This window comes from Myotis nattereri (assembly GCF_964212035.1).
Source record: "Myotis nattereri genome assembly, chromosome: Y".
Lineage (NCBI taxonomy): Eukaryota > Metazoa > Chordata > Mammalia > Chiroptera > Vespertilionidae > Myotis > Myotis nattereri.
This window is the reverse complement of record NC_138094.1, coordinates 9,122,045-9,142,353: the sequence shown is the minus strand read 5'-3', so window position 1 is coordinate 9,142,353 and position 20,309 is coordinate 9,122,045. Positions and strand designations below refer to the sequence as shown.

At 40.1% G+C, this 20,309-nt stretch overlaps 1 protein-coding gene across 1 annotated transcript in view; it reads left to right on the top strand.

Annotated features, from left to right (window-relative positions):
• Nucleotides 1–20,309, top strand: part of LOC308512321 (centriole and centriolar satellite protein OFD1-like) — a gene marked incomplete at both ends in the record, with an annotated part of 142,593 nt that overhangs the window by 109,044 nt on the left and 13,240 nt on the right. Inside the window, 10 exon segments of the mRNA XM_081082101.1 lie at nucleotides 1,314–1,337; nucleotides 1,339–1,409; nucleotides 3,412–3,485; nucleotides 5,065–5,159; nucleotides 6,052–6,241; nucleotides 7,669–7,799; nucleotides 8,327–8,422; nucleotides 13,338–13,462; nucleotides 14,930–15,042; nucleotides 16,039–16,152. Coding sequence (XP_080938227.1) covers nucleotides 1,314–1,337; nucleotides 1,339–1,409; nucleotides 3,412–3,485; nucleotides 5,065–5,159; nucleotides 6,052–6,241; nucleotides 7,669–7,799; nucleotides 8,327–8,422; nucleotides 13,338–13,462; nucleotides 14,930–15,042; nucleotides 16,039–16,152 — 1,033 coding nt within the window.

Below are 20,309 nucleotides of genomic sequence, written 5' to 3'. Positions count from 1 at the left end.
ACCTACTCTACCAAACCATCTAGGGCGACCCATGGCCTATTTAAAAACCACTGCAGTAGGCTGAGCAGGGGTCTTACCATGATGGTGTTACCTGATAATGAGGGTGTCTGTCTTTATGTTGGAGTAATTGGAACTGCAACGAAGTAAAGACACAGCAATGGAGCCTACAAAGGGTTTCCACGCACACAATGCAATTTACTTCATGTGGCAGCTGAATTTGGTGAGCAGAGCCTTAGAAGAACATGCGGTCTCCAAGACCAGGGGCAGGGGAAAGTTCATGCTGAACATTCTGTGCTGTGAGTTACAACCTATATATATAAAGGCATGATATGCTAAGTGTCTGACCGAGTGGTCAACTGACTGGTCGCTACGACTTGCACTGACCACCCGGGGGCAGATGTTCCAACCAGTAAGTTGCTTGCTGCTGGGGTGGGGCCCATCAGGACCAGGCAAGACAGGACCAGACTTGCCCTGGAGCCCTCCTGTGATCCCACCCCAGCCCCAATTGGGACTGGGTGAGAAGATCAGGACTGTGTGAGACCACCGTGATCAGCCAGGTGGAGGGACCCCTGCCATTCATGAATTTGTGCACCAGGCATCTAGTAAGCTAATAAGTATAGTTTACTGCTCCTTTGCTTTACATGTTAGTCAGCAGAGGGTGCTAACACATAGAGCTTTTATCCTTTGCTTGGAATGGTCAGCATTCCCTAGCACTTACCTGGCTCGATCAAAGGGAAGACCATTCCATTCTTCAGTATTTGGAAGTTCTGATTGACCTATCTATCTTTTTCTATTGTTCAGCACTCTTCAGTATTCAATCACTAGATTATTAAATATCAGAAACAAATCTTTTGTCTTTCATACCTATGGGCTGATCAGTTAAACCTCACAGAAATAATCTTACTGAAGAAATAAGTACTAAAGCAAAAGTACACTAACTTAAGTTTGGTATGTAGCTTTTCTCTGAATTTATTATGGCCATTTATTACCTGCAATCATTTTTTAAGTGTTCATCATCTTCTATGAAAAGCACTTTGGTCTTGAAACTTGCACACTCCCTGCAGCCTGGTGCACCATGCTGCTCCATCTGCTACTTCAGATCCCACATAACTTGGTCAGTTCATAAAATAGATGGAGAACTCCAGCTCTTTCCAGTTACTTCCCAGCAGTGACAGTCACATAACAGTTTTAGCTTGTGGAGCTAAAATTATGTTATTTTTTTCTCCTAAAGTCTTTACTTCAGCAATTACAGTTTTATTTTTTTGCTTTTTATATTTTTGCTAATATCAGAGGCTACAGAAGAAAATCATAAAAGTGTGGCTGATGCACTTAGGAGACAGAATCCTGAATATAAAGAGCATGGAGGAGACCTGTGACCAAAAGCTCAAGAATGAAATTCTAAAGAAATTGTTTGGTGTTCTTAAACAAGTAATAGATTTGGAATAAGTTGATGGAAACACAGCAATACTAGTGAAGTAGATAAGACTTAACATTTTATGGTGATAGTGTTTAAAAAAATACGTGTTTTTTATTGACAGTCAAGCCTTTCCCATGAATATTTAAGATAATTTTACAGAGTTACAGTATAGGGAATAGCATCCTCTGCTCTTTCTTACTCATAGCTTTTCTAACATGTATTGAGGGTCTGTGATTTGCTTTCATTTTATGGCACATTGTGAGTTGCTCAGCTCACATTGTAGATAAACTATAAAAGTGGTTGATCTAAGGCAGTTATTCTCAACCTTCTGACCTTTTAAATACGGTTTCTCATGTTGTGACCCAACCATAAAATTATGTTCGTTGCTACTGCATAACTGTAATGTTGCTACTGTTATGAATCGTAATGTAAATAGCTGTTATGCAGGATGGTCTTAGGCGACCCCTGTGAAAGGGTCGTTCAACCACCAAAGGGGTCGCGACCCACAGGTTGATCAACTTTTTAAAAATTCACTTTTTAAAAAAATAATAATAATTTTAGGGAGGAAAGGAGAGAGACAGGTAAAAATCAGCATGAGAGAGAAATATTGATCTGTTGCCTCCTGTATGTGCCCTGATCAGGAATTGATCCCATGACCTTCCAATGCACTGGACAGTGCTTCAACCATCTGAATCAGGCTGACCAGGGCTGGAATTATAATCCCTTTTAGTTCTCTTTTCCTCTCCCGCCTCATACTTGCCACTACGATGGAGGTATCTATCAATTTATAAATTATTCTGCCTAGTGGTTTTAGTGCTTATCAGGTAACATGTGCCCTGTATTCCTTCAAGATTCTGCAAAGCCAGAATCAAAAGAAATAAATGGAAATTAACAATGGAGCAAAAAAATTATACAGGAAAAGGAAAATATGATAACTGTGGTTACTATGACTTCCCTATAATCTGAGTTTTAATGTGTTGCAGTGATTAACTACTCAGTGCAGACATCAAGCCCATATGGTAACTTTTCTCTACAGTGCTCAGTGTAGTGTCTAGCACACAGGTGTTCATATAATATTCATTGAGTAAATGAATTTGTGGTGAAGAGATGACTCAACTAACTTTTGGTATGTCTTAATAAGTGGTCTCTTTTTACTGCCTTGCCCGTAATTTGTCATGAGATTACATTACATAGTACTTACATTACATAGTACTGAGCTTATTCTTTAAAAGAATTCTAATTAAAATATAGTACCTTTCCATGTATAGATTTTGAAATGATGACATACATATAGTATGTCAGCTTCTCGAGTATAATAGCAAATGCTGACATGTCTGTAGTTGTTAAACCCTTAGGGCTAAATGAATGAGTAAATGTGTATGTTAATTTTCCCACTGCTTCGCAGATCATGTACTGTTTGATGTTGTCTGGTTTGGGTATCCTCTATGACTTGAGCAAGGGTGGGAATTCACAGGATACTCACCATCTCTCTCAACTGAAACGTCTGCTAGTGGCAGTTGGTGGAGATAAGTAAAACTTGAAAGTGTGCTTTTGGTATTGCTAACCCAGATATGAGGGTGGTCGAAGTTGGCCCCGAACCCTATGCCCAGCCCTTGAGGGCAAAAGTTCTTTGGGGTGGGGATGGGGTGCAAGGCAAGGCAGGTGGATGTGACTGACTTCTTGTTCTTGGGATTTAGAGTCAGTTGTACCAGTGTAAATTGAACTTAATTTACTTTTGTGTGCCAATCCAGACCACCATGGAATAATTGTTCTCAATAACCTCACAATAACGAGTTTTGGGGACCAAGTTAAAGGATTGTAGCAGGTTTTATATTCAGAATTTGGATCTCTGGGCTTTGGTACTGATAGTCCTTGAAGTTATGCATGGCCATGTTCATGCCCTTAGGTGCCTGGGTGCCACAGAAACCCATACATTGATAGGAATCTGTTCAGGAAAGTGACAAGAAAATCATTTTGGTCATTCTAATTCTCAGGTATCAACTTGAGCTAAAGGATGACTACATCGATAGATCTAACAGACTGGGTGAAGAGGACAGGAAGAATAAAGGTGATTCTTGTGGAGAAGAAAGCTGCATTTGTAAATTTCTGGTATAGGTTATTAGCTTCCTAAATTGGGCCTGTTCTAAATTTATATGTGTGTGTGTAGCTTACATTTTACTTTTACTACAAAATTAATCATTATTTTGTTCTTTTAATTTTACGTATCAAAAATGACCTTAACCTGAGAGAGGTAGGGTATTCAGGAGGTTTTTCTTCCCCCATCTACTTTCCTCCCTCCCCTTTGACCACCACTTGCTTGTTATCAATATTTATGGGCCTGTCTGTTTTGTTTTGTTTATTTTTATTTCTTAAGATTCCACATGTAAGTTAAATCATAAGGTATTTGTTTTTCTCTGTAACTTATTTCATCATAATATCCTTTAGATTCATCCATGTTGTCACAGGTGGCAAGATTTTATTCATTTCAGTGGCTGAGTAATATATCACATCTTCTGTATCCACACATTCATTTATTGATGGTAGTCTAGGTTGCTTCCAAATCTTGTCTGTTACTAGTAATGCTGCCGTGAACATGTGGGTGCACATGTATGTCTTTTCAAATTGGCATGTTGTTGTTTTTTACATATACTGAGAAGTAGAATTATTAGAACATATGGCCGCTCTTATTATTATTTTTTTTTGGGGGGTGGGGGTGGGGAGAGTGACTTCACACTGTTTTTCCATAGTGGCTGCACCAGTCTGCATTCCCACCAACAGTGTATGAGGGTTCTCTTTTTTCCACATCTTGGCCAGCACTTGTTATTTATCCATTTATTGATGATAGCTGTTCTAACAGGTGGGAGGTGATAGCTCATTGTGGTTTTAAGCATGAGAGACTTCATTTTTTACTTATGGAAAATTTTAACTTCTCCATTCCCTGTGACCTGTTTCCTTATTTCTTTTACTTGTAACATGTGTTTATGCCTCATGATATTTTTACCTGACATATAACTTCCTAAACTGTTTTATAACTAACCCAGGAGTAGGAAAGTTGAATAATTTTTCAATCTCTTGATATTTTATGTCTCAGTATATTTGTAGAAACTTGTCTATGAAAAGAAGTGAACTTAAGTAGAAATTTCAAAGGAACCAGAGCTGGGTACTTGATAAGGACCCATAAGGTCACCCAGTGTGTGGCTGCTCCTCTGTGACTATCTTGTGAAAACTAGACTAATACTTCTTAGGAATTAGTACCATCATGTAGTCAGCTAATTTTTTTTTAATGATATATCTGCATAGACTCATATTGAATGAAGTGGAAATGATGAAATAGACATTAAAATCATAAGACAAATCTTTGTATTTAAGGAAATTCAGATCTTTGTGTATGAGGGCTCTGAGCAGCTGGTGCAACTGGTGGGTATGTGTAGTGGAAGAAAGTTCACAATATATGTGACCATTAAGACTTCCCATCACCTGTTGGGTAATAGGACTTATTTCTTACTTTCCCTACTGATTTTTGACTATGACACCTGCTATTTTAGATGATGAAATAATCGTCATTAGGTCTGACATTGTACATAAATTCTTAAATGAGTTTTTATTCACTAGAAAAACATCTTTAATTGGTTGGCTTTCTCTTTCAGTAAAACCTATTCTTGTGCAAGAGCAGTCCATGGCTACCAATTCAAAACAGGAAGAAGAATGCAATCATTCTGCAACTCGTGTGAAAGAACTTGAGGTAATTGCTAAGCCTATTGTTTTTTGAAGTCGATAAAACTTCAAGGCAGTAGATGAAATTTTAGTTTCAGCCATACATTATTTAGCTTGATGTGTTTAGACTGTTTATTTTATGACTAAGAAGGCCCAACTTAAGTTAATTTAGTAGTTCTTCCTTTTAGTCCTTCCTGCTTGTTGCCTGGAACAAGTTCCTTAATCATTGGGGTGGTTGAGGTTCCGTGGTGAGCTGACCTATGTGCCTAGCCCATAGCAGGTGGCCAGTGCTTTTAGTTTCTGCCTTAGCCTCTCCTTCCTTCCCATCAGCAGAAGGTGAACATTCCTGTCATTACATTGGGATCTTACAGGATAAAACAGAATGAGATGTGTTTTTCACATGCCATTTATTTTCTTGCTGTTCATCACGTGTGCTCTCTGAAGGACAGAGCTGGAACTTGATGTACCTGGATATATCCTGCACATAAAATGTATTTTTGCAGCTGTAATGATCTATTTATTTGAGAACATTGTAGACTTTTGTATGTAAACATGAAAAGGAAAGCACCACAGCATGTTTGTGATAGCTCAGCTTTTCATTTTTATAAACATTGCTGCAGTCTGTGATTGCTATTGGGACCTTAGTTGTATCTGGAAAATGGGCAACAAACTTAATCTGAAGCACTTGCTTTGTAGGCCAGGGTTCTTCTGCATAAGTATAAGGTTGGATGAACTTCCCCCGCCCCTTCTAGGGCAAAGATGAGCTTCCATGTTGGAATCAGGTTCTTCTTACTGCAGAGAATGAGTCCTCTGTCCAGTGACCTTACTTACTATGACACCCAGTTTATAGCAGCCTGCCAGTTTTTGCATAAGAAGTACTGCAGTAACTGTTCAAATGCAAGTTTTTTTTTCAATTCCAGCTTGAACTCGAATCTCTCAAGGCCCAGTTCTTGGCAATAACCAAGCAAAACCACCTGCTGAATGAAGAGATGAAAGAGATGAGTGGCTATTCGCTTCTAAAAGAAGAGAAATTAGAGCTTCAGGCTCAAAATAAATTACTTAAACAACAACTGGAAGAGAGCAGAAATGAAAACTTGCATCTTTTTAACCGTATGTCTTTTTCCTGATTTGCATGTCTTTGTAATTCATATTAGCTTAATATTATGAAACTATGCTTTGTATCTGTAAGGAAGGCCTCAATCAGGAAAATTTTTATAAAATTAAGATTCTCAATTTGAAGTTACTTCCTTTTTTTTGCTTGCTATTACTATAGTATATTATTAGTGTCACTAAGAAGTATCTTTAAACTACAAATCTGCCTTCTGGGTTGTACAAATCTCCCCTCACTTTCTGCTGCTCAGATTTGGCCATTGAGAAGGAGGAATGAGAGTGAGGTTGAGGTTATTATTCCCTCTCCACCATTGCATCCTCACCCCCACTGTATATATTGGCTGTGGGCTGGCCCTGTGCCTCTCAGCAAGGCAAGATCCAGTGCTTACAGGATGACCTCTCACCATTGCTCTGTGCCTGTGCCAGATCTTTCTCTCCCAATTCTGGGAATTCTTCCCTCCCTGATGGTTTAGGCCAAGTGTGGAGACTGTCCTGCCCACAGGCTATAGAAGACCCATAAAATCTTTTGATCTGGCCCTGCCAAGGCATTAGGGGTGAGTTAATTAAATGTTTGACCAAATATAGGAGGCTAATTAAGTTGATAATTTTGTATGACCTGCAAATGATGTTATAAATATCCATGTCAAAACCGGTTTGGCTCAGTGGATGGAGCGTCGGCCTGCAGACTGAAGGGTCCCAGGTTCGATTCCGGTCAAGGGCATGTGCCTGGGTTGCGGGCACATCCCCAATGGGGGATGTGCAGGAGGCAGCTGATCGATGTTTCTCTCTCATCGATGTTTCTGGCTCTCTATCTCTCTCCCTTCCCCTCTGTAAAAAATCAATAAAATATATTTAAAAATAAATAACTAACTAAAAATAAATATCCCAATGGCCCTTGGCAGAAGTAAGTTTCCCCACTCCTACTTTGGGCCCACGGAGTTAACAGCATGGCCCGATTACTAGCCCAGAGAACTATACCACCCTTAGTGGCTAACCTACATGAATCACCCTTTAGTGGTTCTTCAGTGACTGAAATGGTGGAACTCCATCTGATGTCTGCTTGAACCCTGAGTGTTGCTGACTGGTGCACAGATCAGATTAGACCTAGGGGTACTTAACAGGTTTTGATGGAGAACTCCTTTTATGCCTCCTGTGTGTGATAGAGGAAAGAGGTGGGCTTTCAGGTTAGTTAAAGGATTTGAAAGAATTTCTTTCATTTGCATTAGAAAAGAGTAGTGAACTTTGCCTCTGCATGCATTAAACTCTTCTGAAATTTGTGCTCTTAGTCCATTCCATAGAATTAATATGGTATTAACTACATGTGTACAAAGAAAAGAAAGAACAATTTAAAATATCTTTAGCTGCTTTTGCTAAGTGAGATGGGAAAACTTACTGTTGATAATCACCAGGCTTTTTTACCTTCTTAGTTATAGCTCAACCACCTCCTGAACTGGTAAATTTGCAGAAACAGTTGAAGGAAGCAAGAGCTGCTTTCGTGTTAGGGCATAAGAAGTTTGAAACTCACAAGGAGGCTCTGCAGAGACAGCTGCAAAGTGAAGTGAGTACTGATCTTTATTTGGTCGGGTGTTAGTCTGATCCACTGTGTACACATGTAAGCTTGGTGTGTGTCACACCAGTGTAAATCAGATTGGTTTTAACATCAAAAATTATCCCCCCACTATTCTAAGGTAACCTTCTCACCTGAGAAATTCTTGGGTGATGATATAACTATATTTATAACAGTAATAAAATCCCAAGGAAAGCGCACTCATAAACAAAAATTGTCCCAGTCTCGATTGTGCCCTCTAGTAATGTCTCTTGATTCTTGCCCTGTGACTTAGAATTGTTGACACTCTGGTGTCTGCCTCATACCTTATAGAACTGTTCTTAGAGATGAGTGCAAATGGAGGTGGCAAACTTGTTTGTGTGCTCTATTGTTTTCTAGGGACCTGTGGACTACATGCATGAAGCTGCTCAGAATGGGCAAAATGGAAAAGAGAATAAGCCCTATAAAAGACTTGTTCCTTTTGAAGTGAACTGGGATTTCTTTTACATTGATTTCTTCCCTTCTTTAAATCTTTTCAGATTGAGCATTCTGCAAAGCTGAAGGCCCAGATATTAAATTATGATGCTTTTGTAAGGAGGTTAACTATGCAGGTGGCTGATTTAAAATTGCAACTGAAGCAGATTGAGACAGGTTAGAGAGATTTTTAACTTACAAATGTGTATGTGTAAAACTTCCAGTATATATGGAAATGTAATGATCATTACTTAAGTTTCAGTAATTCTCATAGTAGGGGAAAAGCCATAGAAATATGTCATCTTAGAAGTAAAAACTCTGTCCATTTCAGGAATACCAACCAGTCAGTCATCAGCTAACGTGACTTGCTTTTATAGGTTCCTTTGGCTTGGAAGAGCCTTGTACCCCAAATAAGAAAGGTGTAATGGCACAGAGGTTCCCAAATTCATGGACCTTGGTTTTTCTTTTATATTTGTTACCTTGATAATAAGATCAATCTGACCCTTCAGGGTTTTTACGTGTTCCTTGAGAGATGAGTAAAATATGTGAGAAGCAGGGTGACTTATGTCACTCTAGAGGCCTGTTGCATAAATTTGTGCATGGGTGGGGTCCCTCAGTGTGGCCTGTGGGGATTGTGCTGAAACTGGCAGTCCAGCGCCACCTGCTGCTACTGCCTACCACTCTCGCTCATCCTGATCCTGCTGCACCTGCCGCAGGCTCATGCCCAGTCAGTCCTGATCAGGAGAAGCTCCTCTGCTGCAGTGGTGCTTGCCTGCATCTGGCGCCTGTCCCAAAGGGTATGGGATGGAGGGGCGGTGGGGGGAGAACGCAATCTGCCCTTTGGGCAGGTGGTGGGATGCCCTTGCCTGCCCAGGATCCAGATCTGTCCCTGACGTTCGCAGGGATTGTCAAGATTTCTTCCTTGCAGAGTGTCTAGGGAGGGGAAGCAGCTGCGGTGCCTGAGGCCAACTTTCAGGAGGCTAGTGGCCCTGTGCTGGTGGTACTGGTCTGTTGGTGCCTGGCCTGTTCTCTAGAGATTGGACCTGCAGGACTACTGAGGGAGTGAGTGGCTACTGCTGCTGGCTGGTGGGCCTCCAGGAACAGGTCAGTCAGCAGAGCGGCACTCCCCCTGTGGGAGCGCACTCACCACCAGGGGGCAGCTCCTGCGTTGAGTGTCTGCCCCCTGGTATCAGTACATGTCAGAGTGACTGGTGGACCTGTCATTCAGTTGCTTTAGATAGAGGTTAGTATATATCACATTGATTATATACAGTGTTTATGTTTTTGCACCTCAATTTTGAAGTTACTGATTAACCTTGGTTGGACACATTTAACTTCTTTGTGATAACCATTATAATAACCTGGTTATTAACAGGGAAGGAGTAAAAGGAAGATTAGGTAATAGAGACATGCCGTTTATACAGCTTTGCCAGGGAATTGCAGTTAATAGTCTCCAAGTTTATTACCTAAAGATCACTGTGGGAAGGCACTAGACAATGGACCCATGCCCAGTGAGGTCTGCATGACGTGTGATGTTGCTTATCTGTTAGTCTGTCACACCAGGGAATAAGTCAGTAGCCAGAAATAGGCATGCCACCGCAAGTACAGGAATATTTAATTTTTAAGCTCCTGAACAAAGAAGCCCCTCTCTCTCGCTGCTCACCTCAGATTCCCAGCTTATGGTGTTCTTACCTCCCTCTACTCACCCTGTGACCCACAGCCATGTAGACTTCACACAGTGTACTGATGTACTAAATGTAGCCTGACACTAAATCATGCCCTGCTCCACCATGGAATGGACACTCTGGATACTGGCCCTACTCTTTGATTCTGCTGGAGCCCCGTCTGCACTCTTTTCAGGACTAGGCTAAGGGACAGTGAACCCTGCAGACCAGAAAATATAATTACACACCAATAAAATACATTCATTCTCCCATGGGAGTCTTAGAAAAGTCTTTTTCTAAAGATACTGCAAGAGCCACCCACTACCACTAAAGTCGGAAAAATTTGACCCAGTGATTTCTCCAGCTACAGTTGGACCTCAGTTTCCTCATTTGCAATGGGGATATGAATATCTACTTTGCCATGGTGAAGAAGGCAAAATGAGATGGCTCTCAGTTGAGTGCCTGCAACACATCAGATACTCAGAAGGATTACTGCTATCATGTTACTGCATGTTTGCCCTGAGGATGCATACTGCCTGCCTCTTCTTCATAACAGGTGTACTGAAGCTGAGATACAAAGCTCAAAAAGAAAGTTTCTGTGTGTTAGCAGTTGAACTGGTTTCCACATTTCCTGGCCTGGAGCCTTCCTCAGTTCCTATTTGTACTCACTCCTCCTCAGTTCCTTTTCCCATCTTCCACACTAGTTTCATTTTTATCTCTTGACTCCTTCCCTGTTCCTTATTTTCTCTCACGCCTATTTGCTAAACTGCCCACAGCTGAAATCACAGTGATCTCGAAAGATGAATAGTTTGAGGATGGAACCTTTTCAAACACATGCATTGCCCTGGAGGCATTGCTGGAGAGTAGCGGCCACAAGACTGGCTATGCATGTTCAGGTTTTGCTTAGGGAGTCCCAGCATCTGTACACCTCCCTACCTGTATATCCTAGCCTTAGCTCCCCAGGTGTAATGTGGGAGGAGCAGAGTTGTTAGTCTTGTTGTGGCTGCAGGTCCTCATACCCTTATCTGAAAACTAGAGGCCTGATGCATGAAATTTGTGCACTCACCTTCGGTGGCTCGCCTCGGACCTCGCAGCTGTGGCTTTGTCTGGAAGGTTGTCCAGAAGGATGTCTGGAAGGTCATTCGGCTGTCCGGTCTAATTAGCACATTATGCTTTTATTATCGACTAGAGGCCTGGTGCACAAAATTCCTGCAGTCAGGCGGAAGGGGCCCCCCAGCCTGGCCTGTGCCCTCTCAGTTCTGGAGCCCCACGATAGATCGCCCCAAAGATGTAGGCTCCTGGATGAATTGCCCCAAAGAGGTAGGCTGGAGTAGGGTCCCTGCCTGCAGGCATGTAAAGCCTCGGGACCCCCAGTGCTAGAAGCTAAGACCAGCAGGTCATAATAAATGCGAGAAGTTCACCAGAAGGCTGATGGGCTTCGATATTCAGCAGGGCTGAAAATCTGCAAATTATTACCTGCTGCTAGAGGAAAGGCCAAAAGCAGTTCCCCTAACCTGATAATTTTTTCCTGTTTATCAAACCTGACCTTTGATATGCGTGTTTATTTTGCTAAAGGGAAAAATGTGTAAATAAAAAGCCATGGGTCCAGAAATTCGGCAAGCCACTCCACTAGAGAGCTGGTTTCCGCCTGGCTTTCCCCCATCCCTTCCAAATTTATACTTCTTGTCCAGTGTATCCATTTATGTGTCAGCCCCTTCTCCAAATTCCTGAACCCTTGATGCAAAAAGACTGCGGCACCCCAGGCCACGCCATGTGAAGCTAGCTGCCAGGCCCCACCTCCGTGCACACAGCATCAAGTCTGCGCCCACCTGTGCACGCAGCCTCCTGATGATGGATGTGATGGGCATGAGGGCATTGCGGCGTGAGGGCTTAACAACCACATAAACTTGTATTAGCATAGATAGATTGGGCCCTATAGTGGTTTTGCCACAGCCCTGGGAGTTCTGGGGCAGCATCCTTTAGTGAACCATGTTTGCAGTCAAATATGTGACTATCCATGCTGGGTAGAATAAATAAAGGTAATGAATGGATTTGCATCAGTTCAGGTAAAGTTTATCAACAGTGAATTCAGGTCTGCTTAGGCTTTGTTACCAAATTTATGAATATGATTGTGGATCGTGGGTTGTGAAATAATATCATGCATTAAGAAGGAAGGCCTAGCTCTGGCTAATTTTATTCAGTGGTTAGAGCAATGGCTTGCAGACCAAAAGATGGTGGGTTCCATTCCTGTCAACCACATATACCTCAGTTGTGGGTTTTCTCACCATCTTTGGTTGGGGGTGCATGTGGGAGGCCAAGTTGAGGTGTCTCTCACATCAGTGTTTCTCTTCTCTCTCCCTATTCCTCTACTCTTCCCTTTCACTCTTCAATGGAAAATACATCTTTAAATGAGGACTAAAAAAAAAAGGCCTAAAAACAAGGTCTATGAAGTTATAACTGGTACATAAAGCTCTCAAAAAATGCTAATAAATAAGAATTGGCTTCAGAAATTGTTTAGTGTGCATATTTGTTCTTATTAATACCTCTCTCTTCATTTAAAAAAAAATATCAAGCATATTTGAATTTTTTTTCCTGCTCATTGGTCACATTATTTTCATTTAGCCCCCAGCCAAAGCCATCTCTGTTTCATCATTCTGCCAGCAGATTTATGGTGTCTCCTACTGGTGAAACAAGCAGGGATTTCTTGAAAAAAAAATCATCTCAAACAGGAAAAGCTGATGGGAGAGACAGTTACACCAAGGATCATAAATCATCCAAATACAAGCACAGTTGTTTGCTCCCACATTTCTGATCTTTAGTTTGTAATCACACCAAGGCAAGAATGAAAGAGCTAGAGCAAGAGATTGATTGCTTAGAAAAAGCTTTCTTCGGTATTCTGTTGCTAGAAGCCCACTAGCATCTAAGAGTCTGCCTCCACTCATGTAGGTAAGCTTCTGCAGAAAGGGTTTCAGGACTTTCATGGTCCTTTTATCTGAGTACGAGTGAGTGAGCTGTAGAGAGCAAGAAGGAGGAGAAGTCTATGCTTGCTGTACCTGGGAAATCTTTAGCCTGAGTAGCTTCATCCTCACTGCACCTATGGTTGCCTGCTTACCAGAGACTTCTCCCCTGTGACATAACATTGTGGGAGGCAACGGGTTAGAGCAAGTTCAGCATTTTGCTTGACATGCAGACGTGTTCAGAGAATGGTAATCAATGGCTTTTCCCTTACTGCTGATTAGTTTTATTATTAATGCTGAATCCTTAATAATGTGGGTCAGTTATACATCATACTCAACTATTTGCAAGGATAGTAGAATTTCTTTTCAAATTAAACTCCTTAGGAACCATGTTGCTGTTTTCACTGTGTAATTTGTAATACTCTTGTCCTGATACCTTTTGCCCTTTAGGTCTGGACCAATCCCAGGCCTTTGCTTTTCCCAGTCCTTGTCCTGAAAGAATGCTTCCGCCTTCAGCAACTGAATCTAGGCACAGCCTTTCCATCCATTCACTCTCAAGCCTTCTGGAGCAGAAAGCCAAGTAAGTTCCACATTCTGATTGGCCCAGCCAAGTCTGGTTAGCTGAATGGCCCTGACTTTGCGTTGTTTTAAAGTGACGCTCAAGACCATGTGGAGTGTAGAATCAGATTGTAAGATGATGTGTAATCTTCAAGAATCATCTGAATTATTTGGGGAAAATTCCTTTTAGCAAATAATTAATTTTTCCTTGTTTGCTAAACCTGATGTGTACACAGTGCACTATGGTAGCAGTAAGCATTTTCATAGTTCTATGAATAGACTTGGTTTATAGAAATAAAAAAGCAACATACAAAATCTACAGAAGCAAATTCAGTTTATTTTTAAACTTGAAGTAGTTTCACACATTTTAATTTTAAAGTCCTTCAAAAAAAATAAGTCAGTTAAAAAATATTTGGGCATTTAGTCCAAACAAAAGTCTAATTTGTCTATTGAGATAAATACTGAATTGGTAGTGGGTTGTAGGGTCTGATTGCTGAAGTAGAATGGCGTATGTAGAAGTTGGGTGGCGGGTCACCCAGGCTGGGATTGAGGCGCATAGGAGACTCCTGTCTGTGCTTGATCCATATGGAGGGCACTCTGACTCCTTAGTTCTGGGCTCCAGGCTGGACATCTGTCTGCATATTTTGATTCACTCCCAGTGTACAGAGTTGAAAACTGCCACATGTGTCCATCATGGTCCTAATGCGTGTAATGTGCATTTATTTATATTGCTTTCTCATGATAAAGCCAAGAGGAGAAACAGCACACCCATGTGGGAGTTAGGGCACTTGGATGCACATGGGGCTTGTAGTTTTGCATCTTCAGCTGACTCATACTGATGCTGTGCAGAATTTGTTCTTTTCAAAAACGTTTTGTGGTTCTTGAAAATATAAAAGCATTGAGAGTGCCACATTATTTCTTGTCAGCAATATAATTAATACCTGCCTCACAGTGTAAGGTGGTTCTGCAGAGTGCCCAAGCTAATGTCTTGATTACTTGGAATGATGCCAGTTGCATGGAGCGTGCCCAGTGCAGGACAGCTTTCATTTTCACAGAGCACAGTTCATTCTCTAGAGCAGCGGTTCTCAACCTGTGGGTCGAGACCCCTTGGGGGTCAAATGACCCTTTCACAGGGGTCGCCTAAGACCATCGGAAAACATATATATAATTACATATTGTTTTTGTGATTAATCACTATGCTTTAATTATGTTCAATTTGTAACAATGAAAATACATCCTGCATATCAGATATTTACATGACGATTCTCAACAGTAGCAAAATTACAGTTATGAAGTAGCAACGAAAATAATTTTATGGTTGGGGGTCACCACAACATGAGGAACTGGATTAAAGGGTCGCGGCATTAGGAAGGTTGAGAACCACCGCCCTAGAGCCTTTTCCAGAGTCACAAAGGCTTTTCATAGCCCTGTGCTCTTGGTTTTACCTTATTACAACTTCACACTCATGAATTTTATTCTTTCAACCCAGTCTTTATCAAAGACAAACTGAAGTTCAAGACAGACATAAATTTTCAAATGTGGATGAACTATCTTTTGAGGATAATGAGGAATTTGGATCATCTTTTGAACGTAAGTTTAAATGTAAGTACCAGTTTTTAACAGTTGAAAATGTAGAAAGCTAAGTCTTGGTGAAATATATCCATTGTTAAATCAAAGGCCTTAAAAATTACAACATTTGTATTTTGTGATAAAAACATGGATACAGATGTATTACCTTTTTTATATCACAGATTTTGATGGGTCTATTTGAGTGTTACTTTTTTTTAATTTTCAAGATAACCAATAATTTCAAAGTTGGAGCTAAGCTCACAAGTGAACCCTTAACTTAATTTACCAAGTTTGGGATTGCCTCAGATTAAAATACCTGATTCTTAATTTTTTTTTCTTTTTATGGAATATGAAGATGCTAAGTTATTTAAGTTATACAGATTCTGATGACTGCATCAGATGTAGAAACCTCATTCTTAGTGAATGAATGGAGGTGGAAGTATATTAGCTTCCTTATCTGAAAACTGGAGGCCTGGCTCTGGCTCTGCCTTAGATTGTTCTCTGGGAGCATACTGCTTAAGTATAAAATTAGGATATAGAAGTCAGTCAGCTCTAAGGTTCTCTCTAGCCTAGGAAATCTTTATATTTGCATATAATCTGTAGTTTTGCATTGTGAGCTTCATTGTCAAATCTGAAAGTACTCTACTTTGAACAGTTAAATGAAAGAGCTTAGTAAAATTGGTAAATTCTTTGCAACTAACTTTTTAACAATTTTGTTAAGGCTTTACTATCTAAATGGAGTTCATATAATTATCAGCAAGTCAGGTGAATTCTGTCACTTTCCTGTTGGGTTATAAATCTAGTTTTGGAAACAAATCTAATTCTTTTAAGTGTAATAACACTTTGAGAAGCAAATAGATTGTCAAGTGGTATGCTGAAAGTCTTAGGATTAATTCTGTAGGAAAAGATCTGGCTTGGTTGCTTTGGCTGAGACTTGAGCGCAGCCAAAGTTACCCCCATACTGCCCTGCCTTCTTTTGCTGTTGTTAAGGACTCCTGGGACACTCATTTGTACCTATTATAGATGCAGCAGACATGCCGATACAGTTTGAAGTGAATGGCCTCCATCCTGCTGGTGACATGCCCCTCTTGGGAACTGCCTTGGGTGCTCCTCCTGCCAGACCTATCTCCTCTCATTACCCAAGTAAGTTTTCCTTGGTTGTAACTACAGATAGTATGATAGCTACTAAATGCCAGCCTGTTCCTAGTGAGTTATTTCATTTATTGAGGGAGGACCTTTATAAGCATAAATTATTCAAAGTCTTAGAGTTGAGTATTGCCATTGTTAATACATTTCTGAAATAAATTTGAACATGTAAAGAGGAGAAAATTAAAGGAGTTGCTTCTCATTAATCTTCCCCAACAGTGGCTTTTTTTAAAAAAAATCTTTATTGTTGAAACTATTACAGAAGTCCCCTTCTTTCCCCCATTGACCTCTTCCAGCCTGCTCCTGGCACACGCCCGCCCCCCCCCCCCCCACACACACACACAGGCCCTCACCATCCCATTATTTGTGTTCACTCATTATGCATATATGCATACAAGTTCAATGATTGAGCTCTTCCTACCCACCTCCCCTCCCCTGACTTCCCTCTGAGGTTTCACAGTCTGTTCCATGCTTTTATGTCTCTGGGTCTATTTTTGTTCATCAGTTTATTTTGTTCATTAGATTCTACACATGAGGGAGATCATGTGATACTTATCTTTCTTTGACTGGCTTACTTCACTTAGCATAATGTTCTCCAGGTCCATCCATGCTGTTGCAAATGGTAAGAGTTCTTTCTTTTTTACTGCCACACAGTATTCCATTGTGTAAGTGTACTATAGTGTTTTTTATCTACTCATCTGCTGATGAGCACTTAAGGCTCATTCCAAATCTCAGCTACTGTAAATTGTGCTGCTATGAACATAGGGGTGCATTTATTCTTTCTAATGAGTGCATTGGGTTTCTTAGAATATATTTCTAGAAGTGGGATCACTGGGTCAAATGGGAGTTCCATTTTGAATTTTTTGAGGAAACTATACTGTTTTCCACAGTAGCTACACCAGTCTGCATTCCCACCAGCAGTGTACTTTTCTCCACATCCTCGCCAACAGCTGTCATTTGATTTCTTGATGATAGCCACTCTGACAGGTGTGAGCTGGTACCTTATTGTTGTTTTGATTTGCATTTCCCAGATGATTAGTTACTTTGAGAATTTTTTCATATGTCTCTTGGCTTTCTGTATGTCCTCTTTGGAGAAGTGTCTATTTATGTCCTTTGCCCATTTTTTAATTGGACTGTTTACCTTGTTTTTGTTAAATTGTATGAGTTCTCTATATATTTTGGAAACTGACTCCTTATTGGATGTATCATTGGCAAATATGTTCTCCCATGCAGTAGACTCTCTTGTTATTTTCTTTTTAAAAAAATACTTTTATTGATTTTTTACAGAGAGGAAGGGAGAGGGATAGAGAGTTAGAAACATCGATGAGAGAGAAACACCAATCAGCTGCCTCCTGCACACCTCCCACTGGGGATGTGCCTGTAACCAAGGTACATGCCCTTGACCAGAATCGAACCTAGGACCCTTCAGTCCACATGTCAACGCTCTATCCACTGAGCCAAACCAGTCAGGGCTCTTGTTATTTTCTTGATGGTTTCTTTTGCTGTGCAGCTGCTTTTTATTTTGATGTAGCCCCATTTGTCTATTTCCTTCTTAGTTTCCTTTGCCCTAGGCATTGTATCCATAAACATGTTGCTGTGTAAGATGGCTGAGATTTTGGTGCCCGTGATTTCTTCTAGGATTTTTATGGTTTCCCAACTTAAATTTAAGTCTTTTATCCATTTTGAGTTTATTTTGTGTATGGTATAAGTTGGTCTTATTTCATGTTTTTGCATATATCTGTCTAATTATCCCAACACCATTTCTTGAAGAGACTGCCTCTGCTCCATTGTATGCTCTTGCCTCCTTTGTCAAATACTAGTTTAGTATAGTGGTGTGGGTCAATTTCTGGGTTCTTAGTTCTGTTCCATTGCTCTGTATGCGATACTTGTACCAGTACCAGGCTATTTTGATTACAGTGGCTTTCTAGTATAACTTGATATCTAGTATTGTTATTCCTCCAACTTTTCTCTTTCTCAAGCTTGCTGCAGCTTTTGAGGTCTTTATTGGTATAATTTTTAGAGTATTTTTCTAAGTCTGTGAAATATGCCATTGGTATTTTAATAGGTATGCATTGAACCTAAAGATTGCTTTGGGTAGTATGGACATTTTGATGGTATTTATTTCTGCCAATCTATGAACATGGTATATTCTTCCTCTAGTTTATATCTTCTTCTACCTCTTTTTTCAATGTGCTATGGTTTTCTGAGTATAGGTATTTTACCGCTTTGGTTAAGTTTATTCATAAGTCTCAATTTTTTGTTGTTGTTGCAGTGCTAATTGGGATTGTTCTTTTATTTCTCTTTCTGAGCGTTCAATATTGGTATATAAAAATGCCATAGTTTACTGGGTGTTAATTTTATATCCTGTTATGTTGCATCCCTGTCTTCCTATTCTTAGGGAAAATGGTTTTAGTTTTTAGCCATTGAGTATGGTATTGGCTGTAGGTTTGTAATATATGGCTTTTTAATATGTTGAGATATGATCTATTTCTACTTTACTGAAAGTTTTTATCAAAAAAGGGTGTTGGATTTTGTCATGCTTTTTCTGCATTGATTGAAATGATCATGTGATTTTTGAGTGTTGCAGTCTGTTAATGTGATATATCACATTTATTGATTTGTGGATATTGTACCAGCCTTGCATTCCTAGAATAAATGCCATTTGGTCATGATGTATGGTCTTTTTAATGTATTGCTGGATCTCATTTGCTAAAATTATGTTGAAGATTTTAGGGTCTGTATTCATCGGGGATAATTCTCTTTCTTTGTAGTGGCTTTATCTGGATTTGGGATTAGGGTAATGCTGTCCTCATAGAAAGTGTTCCTTTCCCTTGGATATTTGGAATAGTTGAGGAGATTAGGTATTAGTTTTTCTTTGAATGTTTGATAAAACTTCCCTATGAAGCCATCTGGACCAGGACTTCTGTTTGCTGGAAGTTATCTAATTACTGCTTCAATTCCATCAGTACTTACTGGCTTATTCAGGTTTTCTGATTTTTCCTGATTGAGTTTTGGAAGATTGTATTTTTCTTATTTGTCCATAGTCTGACAAAGCAGTTACCTTTTTGCTTAAGACAGTTCTTCAGAAACCATTCCATTTTGGGAAATCATAGTATAAAATTGAAATGGCGGTTAATACCCATATACATCTTCAATGTGATTGTAGTATGTTAATAATTCTTTGTTTCCTTCATGTCTTTAAAAAAAAAATAAGGACAGAAGAACCTTTATATTTCAGTTTTCAGAAGAGCTGATGACATTGGAGGAAAACTCGTCATCAAACTTGTCTGGCCCACTTTCTCTTTCTTCTTACTGTCTCTAATTTACACACTTCCCTCCCCTGTGTGGAATCAGGGAGGAAAGCTCTAGGGGGAGATTAGAGCTTTGTCTCATACTCCAGCCAGATCTTTTTCTCCTTGAACTAAAGAGTTTAAGCCTCAAGCTTGAAAGGAGATTTCTTAAGTAAAACCACCTCTTGTTTTTCCAGTGTTTGGATGGGACTATCATGTTCAACGCCTCTTGTAAGTAGTTTCTTGGTTCAAGTCAGCATACTCAGGGAGATGAGGAATTGCCAAAGGAAACAAGACTTTGAAAGGATTGTTCTCACTGATTCCAGGGTACACCATCCTGTAAAGCACTCATTCAGCGAGACTTCATTGAGAACCTTCACTTCATATATGAAAACTCTATCACCCAATATCACCTCATTGATTTAATTGTGAAAAAAGAAAAACAAACACCTCCTGTGTGCTGGGTGCTGGGCATACTGCAGTGGGACAACCCAAGCCCTTTCTTCATGGAGCTTCTAGTGGGAAAGTCAGCAGTCAGCTAGCCATCACCAAGACCTCTGATGGGATAGATACTGAGTAGGGGCAGTGGCCACCCAAGAGTGGCTGTGATAGGTTGTTTCGCAGAGACCTGGGTGAGTAGGAAATAAAAATAATACAATAAAGGAAACCAACTGAGTTCATAGGTGTTCTATCTCAGAGATAGAATGAAAATTATAACAATGGCTTTTAAAATTATTCTTAAGTAATGTTTACATTGATCATTGAAAAATTCTCTTATAATCATCATTTCCCCTCTTCGTTTGGATACAAAGGGAAGTGAAAAAATCCAAAACTTGATATCTTTGAGATGTCCAGTGGAAATAC